The following is a 24,744-nucleotide window of genomic DNA, read 5'->3' as shown; positions in this document are numbered from 1 at the left end:
AAACGTGGTGAGTCGCTTTTGCCTTTTGAAATTGCATCTTAATTTAGCATAATGTATATATAACAAGAAATTCTTATTATTAATAATTTAATTCTTATTATTATACATCATATTTTATAATGTACGATTGACATAACTATATGGATACATAACTTATCCATAGTAAATGATCCCTCAACCAAGTTTTGGTTGTCACAACCAGATCGCGCCTAACTATATCAATGTAGTTGACACATCAGATAAATTGTATCAATCATACACATTCCTATCACATAAAGATGATGTTTCTATATTACTCACAATTAAATATTTTTAGTTATGTGAACTATATCTTTTTTTTACGCGTGTAAGCATGCATGCATATATGCTGTTATGCTTGCTTTGATGCATACAATTTGACATTTGACAAATAATTATGAAATTAGCAATTGTTTCTTTTGATTGGTGCATGGAAGAAAATAATCCTATGAAATAATCCATAATAAATATAAAAATCATTTGCAGCATGCAGCGCTCAATGTATGAACGAATTTTAGCACACCTCAGAACAGGCATGATTGTATGCATATTATTATTCAAGAAATCGAGCATCGTGTGATTCCATTTTAACTTTGAGAAATCACTTTTTTGTCATATCTGATTAATTAATTATTACGTGTTTACTTCTGCTAAAAATATTATATTGAAGAATTATTTTTCAAACCTTTCAATTCAAACTCTCTATTATGCATTTTCTCGAATAATTTATAATTGTAGGAGGAAACAATTTAGCGAAATCTTGAAACTTCCGTTTAGTCATTAGATTCATAAGAACAACATATAAACAGATAAGAAACTAGTCATTCAGTTTTGTCACAGCCGAGGATAATTCGTTAGTCGATTTTGCGTCGTGTCGTTTGTGTTACGAGCGAAATAAGAGATCTTCGTCTTCTCTTCTACATATGTACTTTGAAATTCGCGAGAGTGATGACTTCGATAACAGCAAGTATACGCGAATACGAGGACAAGATGACAATGTTCTGTCGCAAAACGAGACTATCGTATGCAAGACTATAAAAACGCGCGTACACAGCATCGTGTTAAAGAAAGCAGAAACCATCGTGTGACTAACGGCGGGCGGTCCCGGACTGGGACGAACATAAAATCGAACTCTCACGCCGCGGCCTATAGAGGCTCTTTACGACGATCTCGTGTACCGTGAATATACAGAGACGTCAGCGGGGTCCTCAGATGAAACTAGGTACGTGTACCACGCCCCCATCGACCCTTTAGGCCCTTTACGATTTCCGTGCATAGTGAGACACGCCGACGCGATAATGGCCTCGACCTCCGATCGTAAAGACGGGTAGATTCTGTCATCACCCAGGTGACCAAACGTCCATTTTAGATTGACAAGAAAAATTTTCATATCCTGATATATTACGTACCGTTTCTCACAATATATTACTTTGGTCGTGGACAATCGACTTTTCACAAACGCGATAAATCCAATAAACGTTTGATATAAACATATTATTGATAAAATAAAGGTATGAAAATTTGAAAAGTAGTTGTTAATAGTTGATATTACTTTTTTATCATGTTTGCTATTTAATTGTCATGATTGATATTTTATCTATAATAGATAGTAATTACTCTCCAAAGGCGCGAATTTAACTCTCGCTATCATATTAGAAAAGATATCTAATTCAGTTTTGAAATAAAAATATTTATAATGTAAATATGTATATTATAGGACCGTATATGTGACAATTCAAACTATAGCAATCAAAGCCTAATGGACTAGCTGAATCTTAAATGTTTCTATGATTCTGTGTGAATTTATATACTACGTATGCAGTCCTTTTTGAAACGCGAAATGATTTTTCAGTTTTGAAACGCTAATTGTACTAAACTACCGCAGTAATATCATGAATTAAAATTGATTAGCAATTTTAACAATTTTTCAAATGCTTTGTCGTATCTTTGAAACGATTTTAATTATGAGTGACATATTAAAATTTATCAATAATTAATTCTTAAAAATATTTATCATATCTATTTGTATTTAACATCGCTTCATATCAATCGTCGCATTTTTCTCATTATGATAAAATAAAAATAAAATGTTTAATTTTGATTTGATTTTAATTTTAATAAAATTTCAAAATTCATTGAAATCATATCAGTTTTAATTCCTCCGCGTTCAAGTAAAGATTGAATCATTGCGAAAGGAATGAGCTCGGTATATAATGGATGCCTAGCGGCGAGAGATTAACCCTTTCGTGTCTGATGTAAATCCCTCGTATGCACGCGCGAGATATAGAAAAATCCGTCGCTTCGGTCGATCGGCGTCGGAGTCGCAACATATATAACCGGGAGCACGATCGAACGAGCCGCGAGCACGTGGTGCTTCGTGTGTAAACGTGACTCGTTCAGCCGGCTAGTGGATCGCGACGCGCGTACATGTGTTTTGCGTGCGTGCGTCGTTACAGAGTGAGCGACGATGGTTGCGCGATCGCTGGTGTGTCGTGCCGATCATTGAACCGGCTCTCAACAATCGCAGTGAATCAAAGTTGTCGGTGGTCAGGCACAAACCCGGTCCCGCTCCACCCACGATGTCGCGCGAATACTTCGATACGTAACCGATTTTACGTAGCGTCCACGAAATGAATTTTTTTTTACCGGGCCGCTTTCGCAGACGACTGCTGCCTACGCGTGTTACGGGCTATTCGTATTGTTCCTTTTTAACGACGCGACAACGCAGTTGGTTACGAAACTTGTTGCGTTGATAAGTTTAGTGTAGTTCAAACACGCGAGTGTTAGCACGATTTGCTCGTTTTCGATCCGAGATATATGATCGAGACAGATTATGAAAAAAGAATCAATCGAATATTAAATTAATCGAATATTGAATTAATCGATTTGATAAGGATCACAATTTCAAATAAAAAAATCTACTGGATTTTTTTATTCGAATTTATTTGAAATTTTTTTGTATTTAAATTCTTTAACGATTTTTATCGATGTGTATTATGGAAAAAAGATGACGTTACGATTCAACTCTCTTCCTGGTGAAACGAAAGTCGACTCCGAATCGAGAGATGAAAGAGGAAAGTATTGGTTGCTACATAAGGTATGGAGCTTTAGCCTCATTCTGTATACACAATACTGAATCGGTCCCTTGTCGCATTTCATCGCGTGCTTTCTTCACCTTCCACCCACAACCGCGCTTTAGGTATCATGACGCCAGGACATTAAGTATCTGCCACCTTCGCTTGGAATAATAAACAGATCGGCCGCAGCATCGGCGAACTCACACCTGGCATTCTTCAACGAGAACACGGTTCGTGTTTTCTGCCGGCATCATCTCGGATCGATCGTCGTGTAATACTCCGTCTGTATATCATGACGAGCACATTCAACTCGCTCGATACCACGGAGCTCGGGACCGCGTATCGACATGAATGAACGCATCGCTCATTGCGCACGCGGTTGCAAGAGAATAGCAATCAGCCGCACGATGGATGGCGTCAGATGGTAGGAAATCGTAGATGTAGAGCTTCGTCTTCGGCTCCGTCATCGTCGAACAGCCATTGCTTAGTGCGCGTGTTTCGTAATTGATCAGACTTGTTAGAAACCAATATATAAAGACTCTTTCGTCGTATTTATAATTAGCCCTTACACTACTAGTTACAATTTGGTGCCTCATCCATACAAACATGGGCACTAGAATCCGTTTTTTTTCACCTATTCAGAATGATTAAAAAAAATCTCTAAAAATTCACCAACATTTTCAACTTCCTAGAATAAATATTGGCACTTCATTTTGGAAAATAAAATGTAATATAATTTATAATTACCGAAAGATTCAAAGAAGCTTGCACGAACACGAATCGCTCGGTCACTAGTGATTCATGTTACTAGAGTAAGGGTTAGGTAAAGGGTTTTTTTTCTAACGCCACCTTTCACATTGGAATAATAAAATAAAATTCCTAAATTAAAACACGCGCGAAAATAATTTAATAGAGAATAAAGTAAGGCGATTTGATGCGACACCTTAACTCATGAGCGCACTCCCACTTACAATTAAAATCCTACTGAAGCGGTCGATGCATTAAAGTCTTCCTCCAACGATTGTTTCATCTCAAGGAATAAGAGATACGCGTTATAATTTCCACGTGTCGTACTTGGTTGCGGAAGTGAGCACATTATTGTGTGTGCCAGCGACTCGCTTCGGGCTCTGTAATTGCTATCGTAGGTGGTGGAACGGAAGAGTTCGTGGCGGGGCCTCGTAAAGCACGATTCACTATGCAGCGTGTAATTTAAACATTGCCTCACTTCTGTACAACGTGTACCACCCGCATTGTGAACTTTTAGGTCTGGGCGAAAATGTGACCGGCGTAATAGTCCGTTAATGTTGGTAACGTAATAATTGGGAGCTGACCAAAACGTGAAGAATGGATGGGATCGGGTTTGAAAAATTTCTTACGGAAAATGTGAAACGCGTGTTATCCAATTTGGGATACTATAGGATTCGTTATTCAGTATCGACCGGCTTCAAGCCAGTTATTAAGCAATCAGTTAGTGTACCATATGATTTACTGTAATATCAGAGAAATAATATCGTTAAATTAAAATTCTTGATCAGATTATCAAACAAGGGGCAATCAAACACAGACCGATCTTTAATATAATCCTTTAAAGTTGTCAGTAAAATGGAACATAAAAAGATATTAAGAAAATGCCGCGGGATATATCGAGAGTCGGAAGAATCACCTTGAGAAAGCAATGAGAACGATCCACCGACGCACCTTAAACACGGTATAGAATAGTTGCCGATACTTAACATGCTCATAAATCCGAGTAATTAGCAACTCGTTACGGATAACAAAACTATGAGTAATTCTAAATTATAATACAGGGAATGTTATCTCCTTCGCAATTGAATTAATCGACAGAAATTTCTTACGATTGTAATAAATTTACTCATGAGTTTTTCGAACACAAGAAGCAAATTACGACGCTAAATAGAGTTTTACTCGTTTACTTTACTTGAACAACAAACCTGCGCTAAATAATAGTTGCATAATTGATTATAATTTTATGATTATAATTATTATCCTTTTTTTGTTAATCGAACAATTTTTAATCTGAAAAATTTTTAATCTGAAAAATTTTTAATCTGAAAATTTCTTACAAGAACACTGTATACCTGATGAAATATTCAATATTGTTACTTTGATAAAATACTCTATACTCACTTGTAAAAAGCAGAAATAAATATTTTGCAAGACGCGCATATAATTATTACCTTATACGATAGTGATTATTCAACACGGCATGTATTGCATTTTATTATGTTTTGCTCATAAATAGTTCTATTATATATGTACATTAGCACGTGTCTTTACTTCACGCTTGTCATCGCGTTAGCATCACGATTAATACATGTATAATTTATCAGTATAATTGACATTATTATATATTATTTTCCCGCTCATATCACAATATAGTCGCTGTTTCGCTTCAGTTTTTATCACGCCAAGTATATAAGTATATGCATTTTTTTTTCCAGGAAAAAAGCGCTTCCTTCTTTATTTTCCGCAGCATTGCACAAATTGGCGCAGGTAAATGCGCAAGAAATCGCGATCACCGCGAGAAAGTGTTACCGTGATATTTGTAAAACTTTCGTACTGCACGCGATCGATTTTATCGAATCGGTAAATCATGAAATGACACGAAGTCGCCCTTGTTCCAGAACTGCGATTTCACATAAATTGCGTATCGTATCGAAGTCTGGGAGCGAGATCGGATCGGTAGCTGGATAGAGTCTAGTAGTCGGACAAGAGAACTCAGAAAAGTATACGGGAATGTATAAAATTGAATTTATATCTCGTGCCTGGTTTTACTCGCAAACTATCTCTGTTTTTCCTTTTTCTCCGCCTCCTTGTCGACACACGTTCGCGTTACTTCTTCGGTTGTAAGCACGATTAACAAATTGCACAAAAAGTTGCCCTCAAGCATCGGTCGCTCGATGTTTCATCGCCGATGTATGTATTGATATCCTGTCATAATTAGATGCAAATTAGTCACTAATCATCAGACTGCCTATCGGATAGTGTTTTGAAAAGAAGTAGCAAAATATTTATATGAATGGAAATGTAAGAAAGTTGCGTCGAAACATATCATCTTAATTGAAAATATATATTAACGAGGAAAAATATTGCTTACACATAAAAATTTAAAGTAAAGATGAAGATATAAATATTATAGTTAAGGTTTAAATAAATTATATCATAATAAAATATTAATTCAGTTTATTTAATTTCAAAGGCCGGATATAATCGAAATTTAGAATTAAAAAGAACGAATTACTAAACAGCAATTGAGTTATCTCTCTACATGATTTAATTCTTTAGTTGATGAGAACTTGGAAAATTTTAGACGACACGATTATCCTCTGCAATAGGAAACAAAGAAAGATGATAAATCATGAGGTCAGCATTTAATGTTATAGGGAGAAATATTACTCTATTGTCCAATCTTTATCTTAGATCGAATCTTAATAACAGACGTTGATTAACTGTCAATACGATCTTTTTTTAAAAATCAATTCGCGGCAGCAGAATTATTCCGTTATGAAATATGAATCTTCGATTTTTATATGCATGTAGTAATTCTTGTGTCATGCGTGGTACGGCAGTCTGAGCGTTGGCATAATATTTTCATTTCACGCTGGAGTGCTCGTCTGTCCCATAATATGTCCAGTGAACCCTGCTGAACCCAAAACCACAACCCAGTACGCGTCCAAGTCGCTCTTGGGCCCTTACTTTCCTTTTATTTCTGTCGTAGGACGTAAGTCACTCGGTGACACTAAGGGACGTACAAAAATTCCACGATGTATCTCGTCAGAACTTGGTGTTGTATAGGGTGCCGCAAAAGATATATTTTGTTACGTATGTCAAGAATCTACGTTATATATCGATCTCAAATGAATGGCAATTTTTCAATGACGAAAATTATGTCAACAAGTTTTGAATTATTATCGATTGAAATAACGAGGAAAAAAGTGCTTCGTTGGTGAAATTAAAACCTCATAATGACTGTGACTGAACTAAAATAGAACTAAAATCACGCGGTTGTTAGAATCTACTTCGCGGCGGCTCGACTTGAAAAAGAAAAGAAGGTTTGCTTGAGCGTTATTTGACTCCTCCTTCCCGTCCGTTCTTTCCCACCTTTAGAGAGATCGCTTTCGTCTTGCGTACGTACAAAAGTAGTGAACTCCTCTTCTGGCCCTCTCGGCAAGGTGGTACCGAAATGAAAACGTACGACGTGATACACGCCTGAGTTCTAGAAGATGGCCAGGCGGCATCGACGTCGCCGTCGTCCTCATCTGCTGACCGCGTCGTCGCCACTTTCAGCGACGATGGGGACCACCTCCGGGGCGCACGAGTGTTTAATAAACCGGTTAAGGCCCGTCCCCGGATCTGTTTGCCTTCGGCTTTTGTAACTTTACTAGTGTTGTGACTTGAGTCGGGGCCTACATGAAAAAAAGAGTCCGCGATGGGTACCCGAGCAAACAGTCCGTGTGTGTCCCGTATCAACACGACGCGCGCCTCTATCGGCGGCCGTACCTTCCACAGAGAGATGGAAACCGTGGAGGTGGAGAACAGGCGGCTCAGTGACGAATTCAAATTTGTCAACCTAAAGTTAGATTCACTCTTTCAAGGGAAAATTGTATTGTATCGCGTATGATATAATGTCGCAAATTTGTTCTATTATTTGCGGTTCAGATCAATATCCTAAGCACTACTGCAATTATTTTTTTACAATATTTTAAATCTATTTTGATTTATTTGGACATTATTTGGATTTATTTGGAAAGAAAAGACTATTTGTGTTTTATTTTTTGTTTTACGGATACAGTGTTCAATGGACACAGTAAATTTGAGAAATTCTACTTTTAACTTTGTTTATTCATTATTGAAGGGTATAATCTATTACTTATAGTAAAAATAATTTTGAACTAATTCAAACAATAATTTATTAAGGGTTGAAAATGTAGGTGAGTATGATGTATTAGATAATGTGAGTAAGACAAGTTCGAAGGTGGTAATGACGCGGAACAACGGTTATCGCGGTTAAAAGAATTTTAATTCGCAGAAAATGGATAGAAATAGATGTGGCTGAATAAATTATTCATTGCGGTTAATATTATGCGCGTCAAGATCAGATTTAAAATACATAATAGACGAAATAATTAATGACGTCAATTCTAAAAATTTTTGTCAGCTAATCTATATGAATAAAATAAACTGAGTTATTACATATTTGTTAAGCATTTTATTTTTGTGTAAATAGAAATCTATATAAATGATTATGATCTGCGATTCTTTATATTAGCGATATACTTTCTTTTTGTAAGAAATATGTTATATGAAAATATTATTTTTATATTTATTCATCTAATAACTCAATCAAAAAAACAAATGAATGAATGTTAATCAATAAATGTATGTAGAACTAATGATAGAAATCGGGATACTAACGATAGAGGATTAGTAAATAAATTAAACTGGTATCTACTTCAGTTCCGTGACCGAAGCCAAATAAACATCTCGCAACCTAATCTTATACACTGACTCAGTTTATCGCTTAGTCATTAATTAACTAAACAAGAATTTTTTTTAGATGCGTAGAAACAAAAATATTGACTTTGTAAAACAAATTAATTAACATAATAAATTGTGAAGCAGTATTTTTATAAATCATGTATAAATTAATAATACAACAAAATATGAATATTTATTAAAATTTTTCGAGAGAAAAGCTTAGATTCAGACTATAAATGAAATAAAATTTGCATTGCATATTGTATTATATTTACATAAAGTGAGATTTTAAATCTCTTTGATATCAATTTTACAATGTTATATGACAAATTTAACATGTTATTTAGAGAAAATAGATCTCAAGCATATTTGTTCTGAGCTTGTAATTAAATTAATATAATAACTCGCGCCATTGTTAGATTCATTAATTATTATTTCAAGATTTAAAAAATTGATCATTGACCATTGATTCTTATTTTAAGTAAAAAAAAAGTATTTTTATATTTGAGTCTCTCTGTTAAAGATTAAATAGATGAATAAATAGATGTGGCTATATAAATAGATAGGAATAGAAAGAGAAAGAAAAAGAGAAAGAGAAGGAGAGAGAAAAATTACAGTATAAAATTTAATAAATTTATCTATAAGTAATGCCAAATTGTATATTAATTTATCTTAAGATTAATTAATATACAATTTGGCGTTATTGCAATTATACAATTATTATGATTAAAGTAATTAAAATTAATTATTGATTATATTGGTATAATCTTTTACTTACAAGAATAACATGGAAAAAATCTTTTATAATATATAATATACATATGTTATTATATAATATTAAGTATATAAGTCAAATTCTTTAATTATAGTTGATAATAATACGTCACGTCACTGTTAATATCGTAAAAAAATAGAACAAAATGGCATAAAATTCAATTTAGAGCATTCGACAAAGAAGTACGGACTCTAATAGATTAATAATATTAACCCTAATTTGAAATAATAGTTAAGATATAGACTGGCAGTAAGTGTAAACTTTTTTAGATGAATGAAATGTAACTTGGATATTTAAACAGTCTTTTTTAAGCAAGATCGTACATACTTAAGCATGATTGTAATACTTGAAATAATCTTTATATGACAATAAAATACTCGAACGTAGTATGTAATTAACGATTATCATATAAGTGTAATTACGATATAAGAAGTCGGCCTTGTGTTCTTTTTCTAGTTCTTTACGAGACGTTCTGCGACAAAAATCCTGTTCGTATAACTCAGAAAAGTGTATTGAACAAAGAAATAGTTCTTTAACCAAATTTGCAAAGATATGCATGTTTATAGCTGTAGGCAAGTATGCAGATTCGAAATAAATAAGAACCTATAAATGTCAAATTTAAATAAATATGCATTAATAATAATGTGATTTATAGACACGCCTTTGCGTTAAATTGTTTTATCCATTTGCTGTGAAACGCGATACAATTATCTTTTTCTCTTCTAACCGTCCGTCTCCGAGACCCGTTGAACGCAATCGATGACAACGACAAAGAACAGCGCGTGTAGAGAAACGGTAAAATGCTGCGCGAATTCTTCACATGTCATTGCATCATTATACACGTTTCAGTAAAACTTGTCGTCGATCAGGCGAACGCGAACGACCGTTTTCTTTAGTTCAGTTCCGCGAACTAGCCGTGACAGAAATGCATCGCGACTTTTATCCTGCGAAAAGCGCAATGGGATCTCGCGGAGACGTCAATGCCAGAAGCAAAGTAACGTTATAACATATATATGCCGGGAAGCCGCGAGTGGAACGATACGCGCCAAACGTGGTGTAATATCCGCGAGTCGTTTTCTTCTGTTGCAGCAAATGTTGCGTGCCGAATACCTCGTCTCCGCGAGATGTCTCGGTGCGAAAGCAGGATATACATATTGTACATATATATATATATATATATATATATATATATATATATACACATATCTATATACATATATATACACACACATATACGCATTAGAGAAAGTGGATAGAATTCAGCAATGTACACACACCGCCTTAGTGTGGCGAGGGCGAACGCTCCGGCCACCAGCAGCACGAAGATCATCTCTTCCTCGTCCTCCTGCAGGAGAGTCCTCGGCTGCTCCGGATGACAGTTTCCGCTCGCATCCACTTGCGCACTCGCGATCTTTCCGCGAATCGACTGGTTACTCCGGAAAAACGACGTTGTCGTCCGTTGTCCTTCACCGTCGCGTCCCGCTGCTGGAACGAACTGTCACGCGAGAATATTGTAATCCTCGAGATATACCGAAACTGCAATGCCGTACGAAACGTATTTTACACCGATGTCGTTGTTACATTTATCAGGTGGACGTCAAAGTGACATAACAGTGCACCAACTCTCCACCATCGTTCAGCGTCCTCCTCGTGAGATGATCCCGATAATCGGTCAGTCTATTTTTCGTCGAGAAATTAATGACGTGAAATTAGTGACGCGATTGTTCGTCCACTTGCGCCGCGATCGAATCGAGATAACTGTGGGGACGATCGCGCCCGTTGACATTCGAGGATCTAATCTACGCCTGATTCAGGGCCCCTGCAGGAGCCCCTTTCAATTCGTTGCAGACTTTTCAGAACCACCGGCGCGGTTGACCATTCGGCTTGCCGATCTCGTGGTGACTGAGTGAGTCCCCCAGTTACTCACTCGAGCTCACGGACTCACTATTCACCTCGTCCTCTCGCTCTCGCACTCTCGCTCGCGCTCACCGACACTTGGTCCCACCTCTATCCCTCCTGCTTCCTCCAGCCCCCTTCCGTAGCCCCACCGTAATCCTCAGCCTGCCAGTACGTCCTCCCTGTCCTCCCACCTGCGCGCACACCACCCTCGCTGCGCGATCTCCGCGTGGGGAGACGTACGACAAACTGTACGTTGGACCCCCTCAATCCGCATCAATTTCATTAATCGAACGAAATATTAAATATTTTGTGGATCCAAATAAAAGTGTGATAAATATTTGTACTAGACATGTGATTAATAAAAATTGTATGGTGTAATCGGGCACATTTATAAAAAAGATATCCGAGTTCAGTGCTATTACTTTTCTATTTATCACAAAATACGCGATCGATATAAAGATAATTATATTTATTATTAACAGAGGAATATATTACTTTTAAATGGAAAATTTTTTAATCTAGAATAAAATGATTTTGGATATCGGTTTTGTATTAAATATTATAGCAACAGCATAATCGTACGTTATAAAATTGGGTTGAGAAAGATTTATTCTAAACGTGAGAATATAGAAACTTAAATTTATATGTGTTACTCTTATCTCAAGACAAATTTATTTAATTCGAGGAAGAGGACTCGGAATTATTGATCTAATCGTAATATATTGTTTTATTTTTATATTGCATTAAGTTGCGATAAGATTAAGTGCATCTGAAATATTTTTTTATCTCGTTATCAGAAATTCTTTCTGAGAGGACACGTTTAAGAAATTATCTTGTGAAAGAAGCCAATTGAATAGAATAATAATGAGATGCGTTTTGAGAATAAAACGAGAAAAGAATAACCGCAAAATAGGATTTTTCAGAAAAATATATTGATCATAATCGTATATGACACATACAGGGAAAAGATAAAAAGATATGAACAATTGAAGTATTAAAATAATTAAATTATTGTATGTGAATTACCTAGACATGGCGATAAAATCAATATGCATAGAACTTTTGAGAATACCATCCCCGTTTATTTTAAAAGCTATTGTTTCTAATCTGCCGAAAGCATTGTAAAGTTTATCAGATATGAAGATGTAGTCATTTAGGGAAAGAACTGCAATAATATATGCGGCAACTAATCGCAAAACCAGGAAAGTAAGTTTCTGTGTCGGGCACGTGGCTCGTAAATCAGTGTTCATGAGGATGATGTATATTCTTCACACGTTGATGACTAAGTTTGCTACGTATGATGTACGTCTGTGTCTGCTAAAATGCTTAATATACCGTCTGTCTGTTAGTCGGTGTTTATATTTAACATTACATCCCTATTTCTTAGTACAAGATATTTTTAAATAATCATCATCTTAGATTAAAATATTTTACACAGTTATATCACGCACAGAAATTTCAACTTATTGCATATTTTGCATTTTGCTATTGATATATCGCATCCTTGAGATTACACATCGATTATATCGTTATTATTACTTGTTATTATAACTTGTTATTATCTTCGGTAAAATTCAGATACAATTTCAAACAGCGATATAAAAATGAAATCTATCTCGACTATTTTATAAAAGTTTGCAAATAACGTCGGTTGAGAGATAACACATGAGACATGTGCGATAAGTCTGTTGCAAAAGTGAGAGAATTAATAAATTGCTTGTGCTACGTCACAGATAAGATATATCCGCGATTAGATGAATCGATCTCATCGATTTAACTATGTATAACTCTTAGTAAATATTAGGTCATTCGCGTCTTTCCTTTTTTTAAAAAACTAGAAACAAATAATTAATTATAACATTTATATATAGAATTTAAAAAAAATTATACAATCTTATAAATATTTTCTAAAAATGTTAAACACAAGAATCATTTAATTTTTGTATATTTGTTAATGTAATGAAAATTAACTCGGGATACGAATGACCCATCGTGTGTAGTAAAGGACCAGAAAATCATCGTATATAAATTGAAGGACAAGTTGCCTATAAATGAAATTATTAGGAGCCAAAAGAAGATTTTTCGAATATAATGTCGAATATAATTGTACAAGAATATTGGGATAATTATTTATATTGCGTTTTCGTCATTGTAATTAAACTTTTTCGACGATACGTTCGTAATTTTCCATGTATATGCTCCGATTTCCGGTGACTTTGTCTGACACCTATTGGACACCTATTGGGTTGAATCATTTTTATTGCACGCAAATATTTGCAAGGTAGTTCCGTTCGTCGTAGCCGACGAGGGACCCACGGCCGGTTCCATTAACGCGTGCAAATTATTCGAATATTATGCGCTACAAATTAGACGGCCAGCGCTGGGATGGTCCGCTGCGGGCCACGTCGGTGCTGGTGAACGCCTCAGGATTTTAATTTAACGATGTGCACGCGGTCGCTTAACTCGAAGCCCAGAAACGCGCGAGCTTCCCCGGAGGATCCGGCCATAAGAGGATCGAATTACCGCACCAATTATAGTGTCACGTCGTTAATTGACCGGTAATCCGTCCTATGGCGAAAAGACGTCTGCATGATAAATAAAGGTTTCGAAATGCGCATCAAAATCGTTAGTCGAATAATGTTGTGATATCTAGCGAACGAAAATTTACAAAACTTACAAGTATTTTTAATAGTCTATGTTTTAACATTATAAATTTTTCAAGTATATAACGTAGGACAATAATTCTTTTGCGGAATAAAGAATGTACGTCATAGAATAAATTAGCGAGCATGTAATTTATATTTGCGTGTAATTTATATTTGAAGATGAAAACGTCATACTGTAGAAGAGAGAAAAGTATAGTGTTTATACGTTTCATCAACAAGGATGATACGTTAAAAATTATTCACTATTGTTGAAGTATTTACGATTTTATGATAACATTTTGCGATATATTTGAATAATTAGACTTTAATTTATTTTATTAACTTGAATTTGAATTTTGTTAGGTTGATTTGTATAAAATATACATATATAAACGCTGTATTCTGTTATGCATCTTTATCGCGCATTTACATATCTAAAATACCCGTTTACGTATTCGCGCTTTATCGAAACCGCATCGAAATAGCTATACTGATGTTATAAAGTTTTCCGATAAGAATCGATGGCGTCAAGGAAAAATAGCAGGGGCTTCCCCGAGCTTCTTCTGTGTAGATTGCAGACTTTTAACGTATCTCCTCCCTCTCTCTGTTATATAATGCACACCAATCAAAGTTGCTTTTTCTGAGCACACGGCGCTATCTTACTTTTTCTTTCTCGTTCTCTTTCCCTTTCTGTCTTCAGTAAGAGAAAATGGAAAATTTACGCTACGCTCGGCTAACTCTTAAAATTGGTTTATCTGTCGACACAACATGCGTTTCCGAGTTTAATCCCACTATCGATAGTAATGCCGGGTTTTTGCCAGTTGGCAGAACGGAAATGCCTTCTACTCTTGCGCTACTTGGTCCTTGGCTCGATTCACTTAACGTTTCTTTTTTTTTAATTTGCTGTCCCGCCATCTTTAGCACCAATTGATTTGATTGGTTTGGTCTCACTGTTGACTGTTTGTTTCGATTGGTCGATATCGGATATTATAAACTTATGTATATAAATAACTGTGTGAGAAAGGTAAAGTAGGAGTGAACATTGCGAGAAACTCTCCTACTCTGTTGTCTTCATTAAATTATCTCTTTGAAAAAAATATTGTATGTTTTCAATTTACACAATTTAAACAATAATATACAATAGGGGATTACATAAATTAACAATTAATTAAATTAGTTGTAATTCTAAATATTGCAAAATATTGTAAATGACTAGAATACAATAATTAAGGTATTTTTTGTATTAGTATTAGCAGTGCTACTTACAAAAATTCTGATTAGAATACAAGCGTGCAAGTACTATCAATTAATATCAGCTCAGGGGGTCTTAATTATATCTTTACTTCCTGAGTGTATACAGATATGTTGATTTCGGCTTAATTTTGTTCGTCCACAACGTGATAAGATTAAGATAAAGTCAATTAATTTAATTTAAATTTATGCATAAACGTATTTTGCCGTATACTTTGTATCATATTCATGTAAATATGCGGAATGCCACGTCAACAGTATATCGGAATACTTGTATTAACCTGTATCGCGATAAAGACGATAGTCGACAGGTAGCTGTCAAGACGGAACAAGCGCCACGAAGATGATTCACAGCGATAAGTGCGCCGCGCACAATTCTGTTCGTGAAATTGTCAATTATTTCTGTATTGACAAAGTTTTATCTGCCACTAATTGAAACAACATGATTCAAGTGAGATTTTTATTGACCAAGTTTTATTATCAATCAAAAACAACATATGATGCAAGTGAGAGCGACTTATATGAAATACGCTGAGTTTTACAGATTACGTGCAACAGAGAAATAGATTTGATAAAAAAAAAATCATTAAATTAATGCACTACGGTAGTCCCTTACAGTGATATTGTGGAAAATCACTCGCGCAGTTGCTGCCGACCGATTTCTCGACCATAGCATTCCGCGGCTTGTCGCAGAAAAACGACAAATGAAGCGCCGTTTCTTTCGATAGCAGGGAACAAAGGAACGGCGAAAGATCGCGATTTTTGCTTGGATAACACTATCATGCTTCGAATGTTCTCGAAGCATCAACCGCGTAAGCGATTTGTCGCAGGTGTATTTGCACCATTCTTTGATACGAGATGAGCCGTGAAATTCGTCGGTTCCATTAAAAACGGAGACTTCTTTTTTAGAAATACCATTCCTGAAGTGCCGCTATTAGTGGAGAAAAAGATGCGAATTATTCCGAGCTCAGTTTATTACAAAGAAGCACAATGTATTGCGATTTAAATAAGAACGGAATACTACGAGAAAATTCTTATTTAATCGATCGTAATTTTTCTTATTAATAACTTTCATTAATTTATTGTCAATATGAATAACTAATGCTGTTATTAAAAATACATTTATTAGTTATGGTAATTAACAGGTAATGAATTACTCACATCAAATGATTTTTATCTGGCGCATGAGTATTACGTAAACCTCATCGGCTCATAATATTTCATTAAACTATCTTCTTTAATTATTTTTAAGTATTACATTACAGGAGACTTTTTAGTATGAATGAATATTAAAGAATTTTTATTAAATATACCGACATTCAACGCGTTCAATGACATTTTCACAAATAAAAGTCTTGTATTAAATTTCCACTTTTTATGTTCGCTGAATGCTCATTCTGACGAGACGGGTTATGTTTCTTAGAACGTTCGTCTGAAACCGAGTCTGATCGTGAGTCATTCTTACCTATCCACATTCTGCGTTTGATGTTAATTCACCTCGTCGACTACTTTGTACTCCACGATCTCACGTGCCATAGGACGAGCACACATGTGTGACACGCACACGCGAGCGAGCTCAAAGCGGGTCACTCGAGTGATCAAGAGCTACGATCAGCGCACACTCCGTAAGGACACTCCCGCCGTATTAATGAATGACTAGACTGGAGTGGAACTATGAATGAACTCCGCATAGCACTAGAGTACTATATAACTGCGCACCTTGTGGGCGTCCTCCGCTCTCAGCCAATAAGAATAAGGCCCCCTGTGGTGACTTGCACGCCGCATTATGTCCGGGTGCCGTAATTTTTTTCTTTTTTTCTTCTTAGAAGTTGACATCAAGCCAATTGATTGAATAGAGGAATCCCTGTATCGACATCGTCAAGAGTGTGTCACTTCGATAGGGTCCTCCCCCGAAGGGCTGTTATTTCACGTCGTACGACAAATTTTCAGATGTGTTGATTATAGATTGGAGAAGTTCCACAACCTCCAAAATTTCTCTATTTTGTAGATAGAGAAAAAAAAGTTTTTTACCATACAGAAATTCTCAAGTTTCTAGAAATTTTCTATTTTAGAAAGCTAATTAATATGCTTGAAAAATTTATCGTATGACAAATGAAATATTAGCCTAAAGCCATTTTCTAATTTGCAGAAGCAATAATATCAGAATTTTAAAATATGTAAATTTCAAAAAAACAAAAATAAAATGTTAACAATTTGGTATTATATCAAAAATAATATGCATTATTTTTATAAAAATAAATTTTATTTAATATTCTTTTTTATTAATTGAACATTAATATTATCTCTTGATTTATAACCAGCTCATTTGTAAACTTAATAATTTTCTCTTTTTGTAGAGATATCTTTTGAATTGAATTTATATTCATTTGTATTTATATTCACTTGTACTGAACAAAAAAAAATAGCAAATGCAAACTTGTAAATCGAATGAATCATGGTTCGTTCCAATCTTCAGCACCGCGATATCTTGTTATCAGTTACATCATTGCTCACGTACTAAGTTAACTTCCTAACAGTCAAGTACAGTGATAGCATCTTGATCTTTGTTACAATGTCATGTAAAGTATTCATCTTTAAATACACAAACATTTTATTTTTGCAAAATTTTCGTAAAATTATGCATTTTATTCGTTCTCGACTATATTTAATCATAAGGCTGTTATTATAGCATTTACATGATGGATAATCAGATAACATGTGTAAACATGACTAACTATATAACTAGCTATATAAGTGCGATTATATATATCATAGATTTGGTTCGTGATTAATTAACAAATAAAATTTGTTATGATTATCTAATTGATTGATTGTAATATCTTTTATTTACAATATTTTATTCATTCTCTTTACATACTAATAAGTATTATATTAAGTTTTGTGACGGATATTTACATTTGAAAATATCAGATCGGAACATGATTGTTATGTCAAATAATTAAATTTTTGCAAATAATTTTGCAATGAATTATCGCTCGATAATTTAAATATTAAGTGTTGGTGGTACAACACAGTCGCCAATATCCTGTAGAGATGTTAATCGATAAACCATGCAAACTGGCAAATCCAAATATTTGTCAAGAGAGGAGGGAACTGGTGGATTTATACATTTTTGGGTTGATTTTCGAGTTGCCACGTTTCTGAAACATCTTGCACTAACTGTAACGAACGAATAACAAAAAAAAGAGAAAATGTAATTGTTTTACGTTATTTTCTCTTTCCTTATTATTTATTATTAAATTTACGCGCTGCAAGCGAAATTTTTTTAAGATAAAATAACGAAAAGAGAGACTATTTAAATTATCATTAGCATTACATTGAAAAAGTACTATGTAAATATTTAATTTATAAAATTTTATTTAAAATTATTAAGTGTTCCGGTTAGTTTTGAGAGCTACTACAAACTGGCTGTATCTACAGATGTACTAAAGATATTTTGAAATTGAGTATATCATTTTAAAGCTTGAACATTTCTATAAATAATTTGATATAGGTTTTGTACATTCGTAAACAATAACCGTACTTTTTAGTGCGATTAAAAATGAAATGTGAAAAGGACCATTTTTGTCATCTACTTTACTGCTTTAATTCAATGAAAACGGTGACTGAAATTCACCGATTCTTCTCAGAAACTTATTCTGAATCTGCTTCATCAGTTAAAACATATGAGGACTGATATCGGCGATTCAAAAGTGAATTTGAAAGATAAAGAACGTTCAGATCAACCAAAAAAATTCGAAGATGCCGAATTTGTAGGCATTGTTGGATGAAAACTATCTCTCAACTCAAATGCTTGAAGAATTAGCTGAAACATTATGTTGATAAATCCATTTCTGATTGTTTACAATGGGAAAGATTAAAAAAAAAGGCAAATAAGTTCCACACAAATTGTCCAAATTGGCTATTCAAAATTGTTTAATCCTTTACTCTTTATTGCTTCTCGTTACAAAAAGAAGCAATTTTTGTATTAAATAGTAGTAACCGGCGATGAAAAATGGATCTACTCTGCTAATCCTAAGCGTAAAAAATTGTGGGTAAATCCAGGCCAATCGTTAACATCGATTCTAAAACGTAACGTCCATGGAAGTAAGATTTTGTTGTGCATTTGGTTGATTCATGAAAGACGTTGTATATTATGAGCTATTGAAACCAAATCAAACAATGCTGAGCAGTATCAACAACAATTAATTGATTTGAATCGTGCTTTGAACCAGAAACGTCTAATAATTACTCAAAGAAAATGCAAAGTGATTTTGTTGCATGACAATGCTCAACCATTGCAAAAACAGTTAAAGACACGTTAGGAGCATTTCAGTGGGAAATCTTACCACATGCCGCATATTCATCAGACTGTGCTCATTCTAATTATTATTTTGATCGACGCAATACGGCCTTGTTGACCAGCACTTCAAAACATGATGAAATAAAAAAAATGGCTCGATGAATGGATTATTTTGAAGGACGAACACTTTTTATCGCGGAATCCACTTATTGCCAGAAAAGTGGGAAAAAGTTGTGGCTAGAAAATATGGAAAATATTTTGAATAATTTAATGTCTCTCTAAAATAAACATGTTTTTTTTTGACAAAAAATCCCTCAAAACTAACCGAAACTCCTATCATATCAGCAAAAAAGAATAATATTTATAGGAATAACATTTTATAAATAAAATATTTAATTTCTATTTCTGATCTATTCAACTGTTTTTTTTATATTAATCTCTATATTTCTATAATTTATATGTATACATAAGTGTAACAATGCAAACCCCAAAAGGCTTTCTTCACTCAATTTCTTAATCCTTCATGGTCATTAGGAGACCCTAAAAAAATGCGAGGCTTTATATTTCTAAGGTCTTTTTTTAAAATTTTAACTGCCATTCATTGTTTAAAATACTCTTTTTGCGCTTTCAACTGCTTGTTGTTTCTTGGATGTCAGCCTTTGCTTTTTTTAAATATGTTAAAATTAAAAACTTTAAAAAGCCACTGCATTTCCATATTCTATAATGTTTAAAGTATGTTCAGTAATTTTTGTGATTTTAAAGAACAAAAGCTGTAAAAATATGGCAATCAATTAAAATGTTGGGGTCATTTTGCCTTCTATATGACCAACATAAAATTTTCAGGAGATGTGACTACGAAGAGTTAACCAGATTTTTAAATATCAAAGGGCTGAAAAACCTTGTCCAGCCAAAGCGTACAGTAATATTTTAAGTAGTTTCTTGCAATTAGTGACTTTCGCATAACGCTGCATTATCGCATTTGTCTATAATAAAGCAATAAGCCTTAAGCCGTAAGAACCTCGGGATTTCTTAAAGTAAAAATATTTTTGAAATATCAAAATTGTAATTAAGCATTTTAGAAATATTAAAAATATATGTAACATCTTACTACAAAATATTTTTAAAAAAGATGATTCCAAAGGAAAGGCATGGCCCCCATATTCTCCCTTCGTGGATCCGCCAGTGATCACGCAGATCAGATAAAAGGTGTGTTTGAAGCACCGACTAACGCGATCAACTGACTTCACTGTGTGCATATCGTATCATCTTTGTCACTGGTGACTCAAATAGCAGGAAAGTCCCAATAGAAAATCAATACTATTTATATAATGCATGAACGTAATTTTCCAAACGTCATACAGGTAATAGCTTATGAAGAAAAAGTGATTAGAAGTTTATGAAATTCTTTCTTTTATAATTTAATTAGTTTTAAATAATTAAAGTTTTCATTTATTTAAAATTTATTAATTAAATACACACGCGCGCGCGCACACACACACACACACACACACACGTGTTGCAATATGATCATGCAAGTAGGATATTCGAATATCTCATCATTTTTATCAGTTTTTATCAGTTTTTATCCTGTCGGCTAACAAAAAAAATTCCCTCTCTAACAGATTATCTTCTAATAGTTTACTCTCTAGGCCTTCCTTATTTCAAAATTTTTGAATTATCTCAAATATGCTAGCATTCTTCTCGATTTTCTATTATTTGAAATTTTCCGTTATTTGAGTCAGTGGCGGCAAGATGATACGATATACGTACACACGAGTGAAGTTAGTCGCGTTAACCTTTAGTCGGTCTCTCAAACGTACCCTTTATCTGATCTGTGTGGTCCACCGACTAGCATATAGGGTACTGGGCGACCGTGTTGTCAAAATCTATCCCGAGCGAATCTTCGATCCCTGATCCCCTGTGGTGCGCTTGTGCATTGTTGTTTCGTTTGGGTCTGCCTCGGAGAGATCTTAGGTCTATCTACAAAAAGAACAGCGATTGGTCCGCTATAACTTATTAATATATCTCTCCCTCATTTCGTTTCCTCTGACTACATGGGCAAATCTTATAACGCTAGTCAGATCTGTCACCCCCGTGGGAACGGTTGCGAATATCGATAGCGAGCGACGAACGGAATAAACGCGATTCGAACGTAAGATTCCGAGCATCCGGAACAAGAATATTGCGAACAGATGCGATTCTATTTTCCAAGAAAGGTACTTAACTTTTCATAAGAAAAGAAGAAATTGTGCAAGAAAAATGAGAACGCTTATGCGAAAATATTCGCACATAAAGTAGCGTGCCTGTACGATACTAATGATATCGGCACTGATGAGGCAAAAAAAGTTGAAGTTGCATGAAGTTGACATATATTGCATGTTTTTCTAAATGCGACGCTTATGGCAGCGTATGTATAAATTACATCTTGCTGATATGGTTGCTTGATTATCCACGCGTTAACTCGAAATGACGCGAGACTACAGATTTTCTGTCGTGATCGCGATTCACTAGGATTCAATTGCTCACGAAGGCAAGATCGCGGGTTGTAATAGATTCCACGAACGGATACGGATGACAGAGGTATCGAGATTGTTTGCGAAAATGCGTGCTTCTCGCACGCACACGTATCGGCTTGTTTCGGTTAAGACATCGTCCGGTAGGTAGACAGGTTGACAGGGACTGAACCAATTACACGGAATATTATCCCGCCGACGATTTGCACTCCCCTGCAATCACCATGATTAGTGTTGCGCCGACGCTCGTGTACACGCATCTCGTAACTAAGGCTAATTTGTAAACTCTCGCGCGTATTACACGCACACATCGATCGGGCGGCGGATGGCTTATATAATTAGATAGGATCGTTCGGTCGGATGCGCGAAAGATCTGGTTGCGTGGAACAAGAGTGGCCGATATGAAGCATAACTATGTGCCTAGGAAATTATTCGTGAGTGTAAAGTTGGATAAGAAAAGGTTTCATCATTTATCTGGTTTGATTTCTAATCTTAATGCTTATTACTGAACAACAAACTGCGTTTTATATATATATATATATATATATTTATATCACCAGGCAAATATTCTTCAAACTTGTCACGAATACAAATATTCATTGTGATTCTTAAAACTTGAAGAATATTTGCCTGATGATTTACTTCATTCGAATTGTTGATTTAATTGATCAAAATAGGAGTTACATACATATATATGCTATTAACTTTTATAAGATAGGAAAGCGACATTATATTGGCGACATTATATTGGCGATATCATATTTTGAAGCAAGAAATACAATGAAATACTTATTATGAATTATAACAAATTTTACTCAAGGAAAAGCTGTAAGATTTCCATCTTCTAAGAAGATTAACAGTCGTGTATAAATAGAGAACAAATTTTATTAAATTTTAATAAAAATTTATTTGAATAGTACCAACTAAATATTTAAGTACTTACAGTAAATGAGTATTTATTCACTAAAAAAAATAGTTAATCAAATTAATTGTTCTTGTACCAAATAAATGTATCTTTATATTTAGTAAATATTTAGTTAATAATATTTAAGCAAGTAAGTACACATTGTGTAAGTATTTATATGTAAAAGAAATCGACTTTGACACGACTAATGATTAGATGATCTTGATTAGATTTGGCGGAATTTATGAAATATAATATCTTTTATAATTTTAACATAAAACATTTTAAAATGATAGCTATAAGTATATAGAAATCGTGTACCTATAACTAGACATTCTAAATTACGATAGATCTTTCAATTGCATGTCGACTTTCTGTCAAGTGATTTAAAATAGTACGTATGTCACTTGATTTATCGGTGCTCGACGTTTGTCGAATTCCACACGTAGTAAATATCGAATATCATAAAAGTTAAAATTAGTCTCGCAAAATCGTATCCGTAATAATCCCACAACTGCACTATCTTTTAGTTCGCGAGACGTTCCACGACAGGCAAGCGGGCAGGTAGGTAGGTTCCTACCTGGAAACAGGTAACTACTTATTGTCACCTCTAACGAGGCCGCAGCAAAAACTGAGCTATTCGCAGGTGGGAATGCTGCCAAGTTATGAAAGTATCAATTACCTTCTACATTCAGTTCCCTAATGAGGGGAAAAGAACCACAGATTACGAGGGTCCACGAGAGTCACTCCATAGTCAGGGTTCTTAGATCTGTTTCGATTTTTTCCAAAATTCCGTTTGCAGTCATCGAGGAGCGTGATAAAATGTACTATGATTGTTCAACTTGTATGTTTCGTAATTTATCCGCGATATCTAATCTTATATTATGCTGTTATTTTTTTTCTTATGGTATATATCTTGAGTCTCGACATGTAATAAAAAAAGATCTTTGTAATGGAACTTGTGGAGAAGGTCCAGGATATGATTTTAATATAAGATTTTAGATAATATAAAAATGTTTATATAACTTTATCTCAATCGATCTACGTAGGTACAGCATGAACTCTCGAGTTTGAAAACCATAGAAGGCAGGATTCGATGTCGTATCCAGTGACGTCATTCACTTTTCTGGTGTCCCATTGTTCACAGAACAAGCATATATCGCTAGACGAAGAAGAAGGCGAGCAAGAGTCATTGCAGTTCGAACAGCACACCGGTAGGTTCCTGCGGAGGAAGACGGTAGGTTGGAACACGATTCCTGCGTTGGTCGCAAACCAATCATTCAGTAATGTTATTGGTTAATAGAAGTTATTAACAGAAAACATGATATACTTTTTGGCCTGTAAATTTAACGACATTATTAATTTATTTTTACTTTTAAACGATCTAAGATATTTTAGCACTTTCGCAGTGTTAGGCGAGATAAAAGAGCTGACTCTTCTATCGGATATTCTTTCATTGAAGAATCCTAGTATTTAAAGGTCATTGGAAAGTTCTGGGTTTCGGCACGCGTCTCTGATCCAGAATCGACAGAGACCATGACCATGGTAGCGATGATGTCATCGTCATCGGGGACTTTCTCTTCCGCGAACTTTCGTACGCGGGCGGTATCTCTCCATGAGCATGGAGGTGTAAAGGCTCGGGAGCCTTTCCATTCATGAATTCAGCCTGTCTTCGGAGGTGGGAATAGTTCAATAGTGTGTAGGAGATAAGAGAGAGCATCACGTGAGTATGCGAGATTGCGCAGATCGGGGATATGCAGATTTTAACTACGTATATACTTTATGATAAAGCTAATTCTAATATTTTCTTGTTAATATCTTTGCTGCGTGACAATTGTGATTGAGACAATTAAATGCGGG

The 24,744-nt window shown here is 34.8% G+C and overlaps 2 protein-coding genes across 8 annotated transcripts in view; one reads left to right on the top strand and one right to left on the bottom strand.

Moving 5' to 3' along the window:
• Positions 1 to 22,938, bottom strand: part of LOC105154878 (uncharacterized) — a 35,441-nt gene extending 12,503 nt beyond the window's left edge. The window contains exon 1 of one of the 2 annotated variants that reach the window (XM_011070659.2): positions 10,645 to 22,938. In XM_011070659.2, coding sequence (XP_011068961.1) covers positions 10,645 to 10,699 — 55 coding nt within the window. In that variant the 5' untranslated portion in view covers positions 10,700 to 22,938. The remainder of the gene's footprint in view (positions 1 to 10,644) is intronic. The other variant, XM_087403199.1, reaches the window with a different exon arrangement.
• LOC105154884 (uncharacterized) overlaps positions 1 to 24,744 on the top strand; it is a 346,927-nt gene that overhangs the window by 98,465 nt on the left and 223,718 nt on the right. The gene's annotated exons all lie outside the window — the stretch shown is intronic.

The sequence above is a fragment of the Acromyrmex echinatior genome, chromosome 1, assembly GCF_024713525.1.
Source record: "Acromyrmex echinatior isolate Ae372 chromosome 1, ASM2471352v2, whole genome shotgun sequence".
NCBI lineage: Eukaryota > Metazoa > Arthropoda > Insecta > Hymenoptera > Formicidae > Acromyrmex > Acromyrmex echinatior.
The sequence above is the reverse complement of the archived record's forward strand: the minus strand, read 5'-3'. Positions and strand labels throughout refer to the sequence as shown.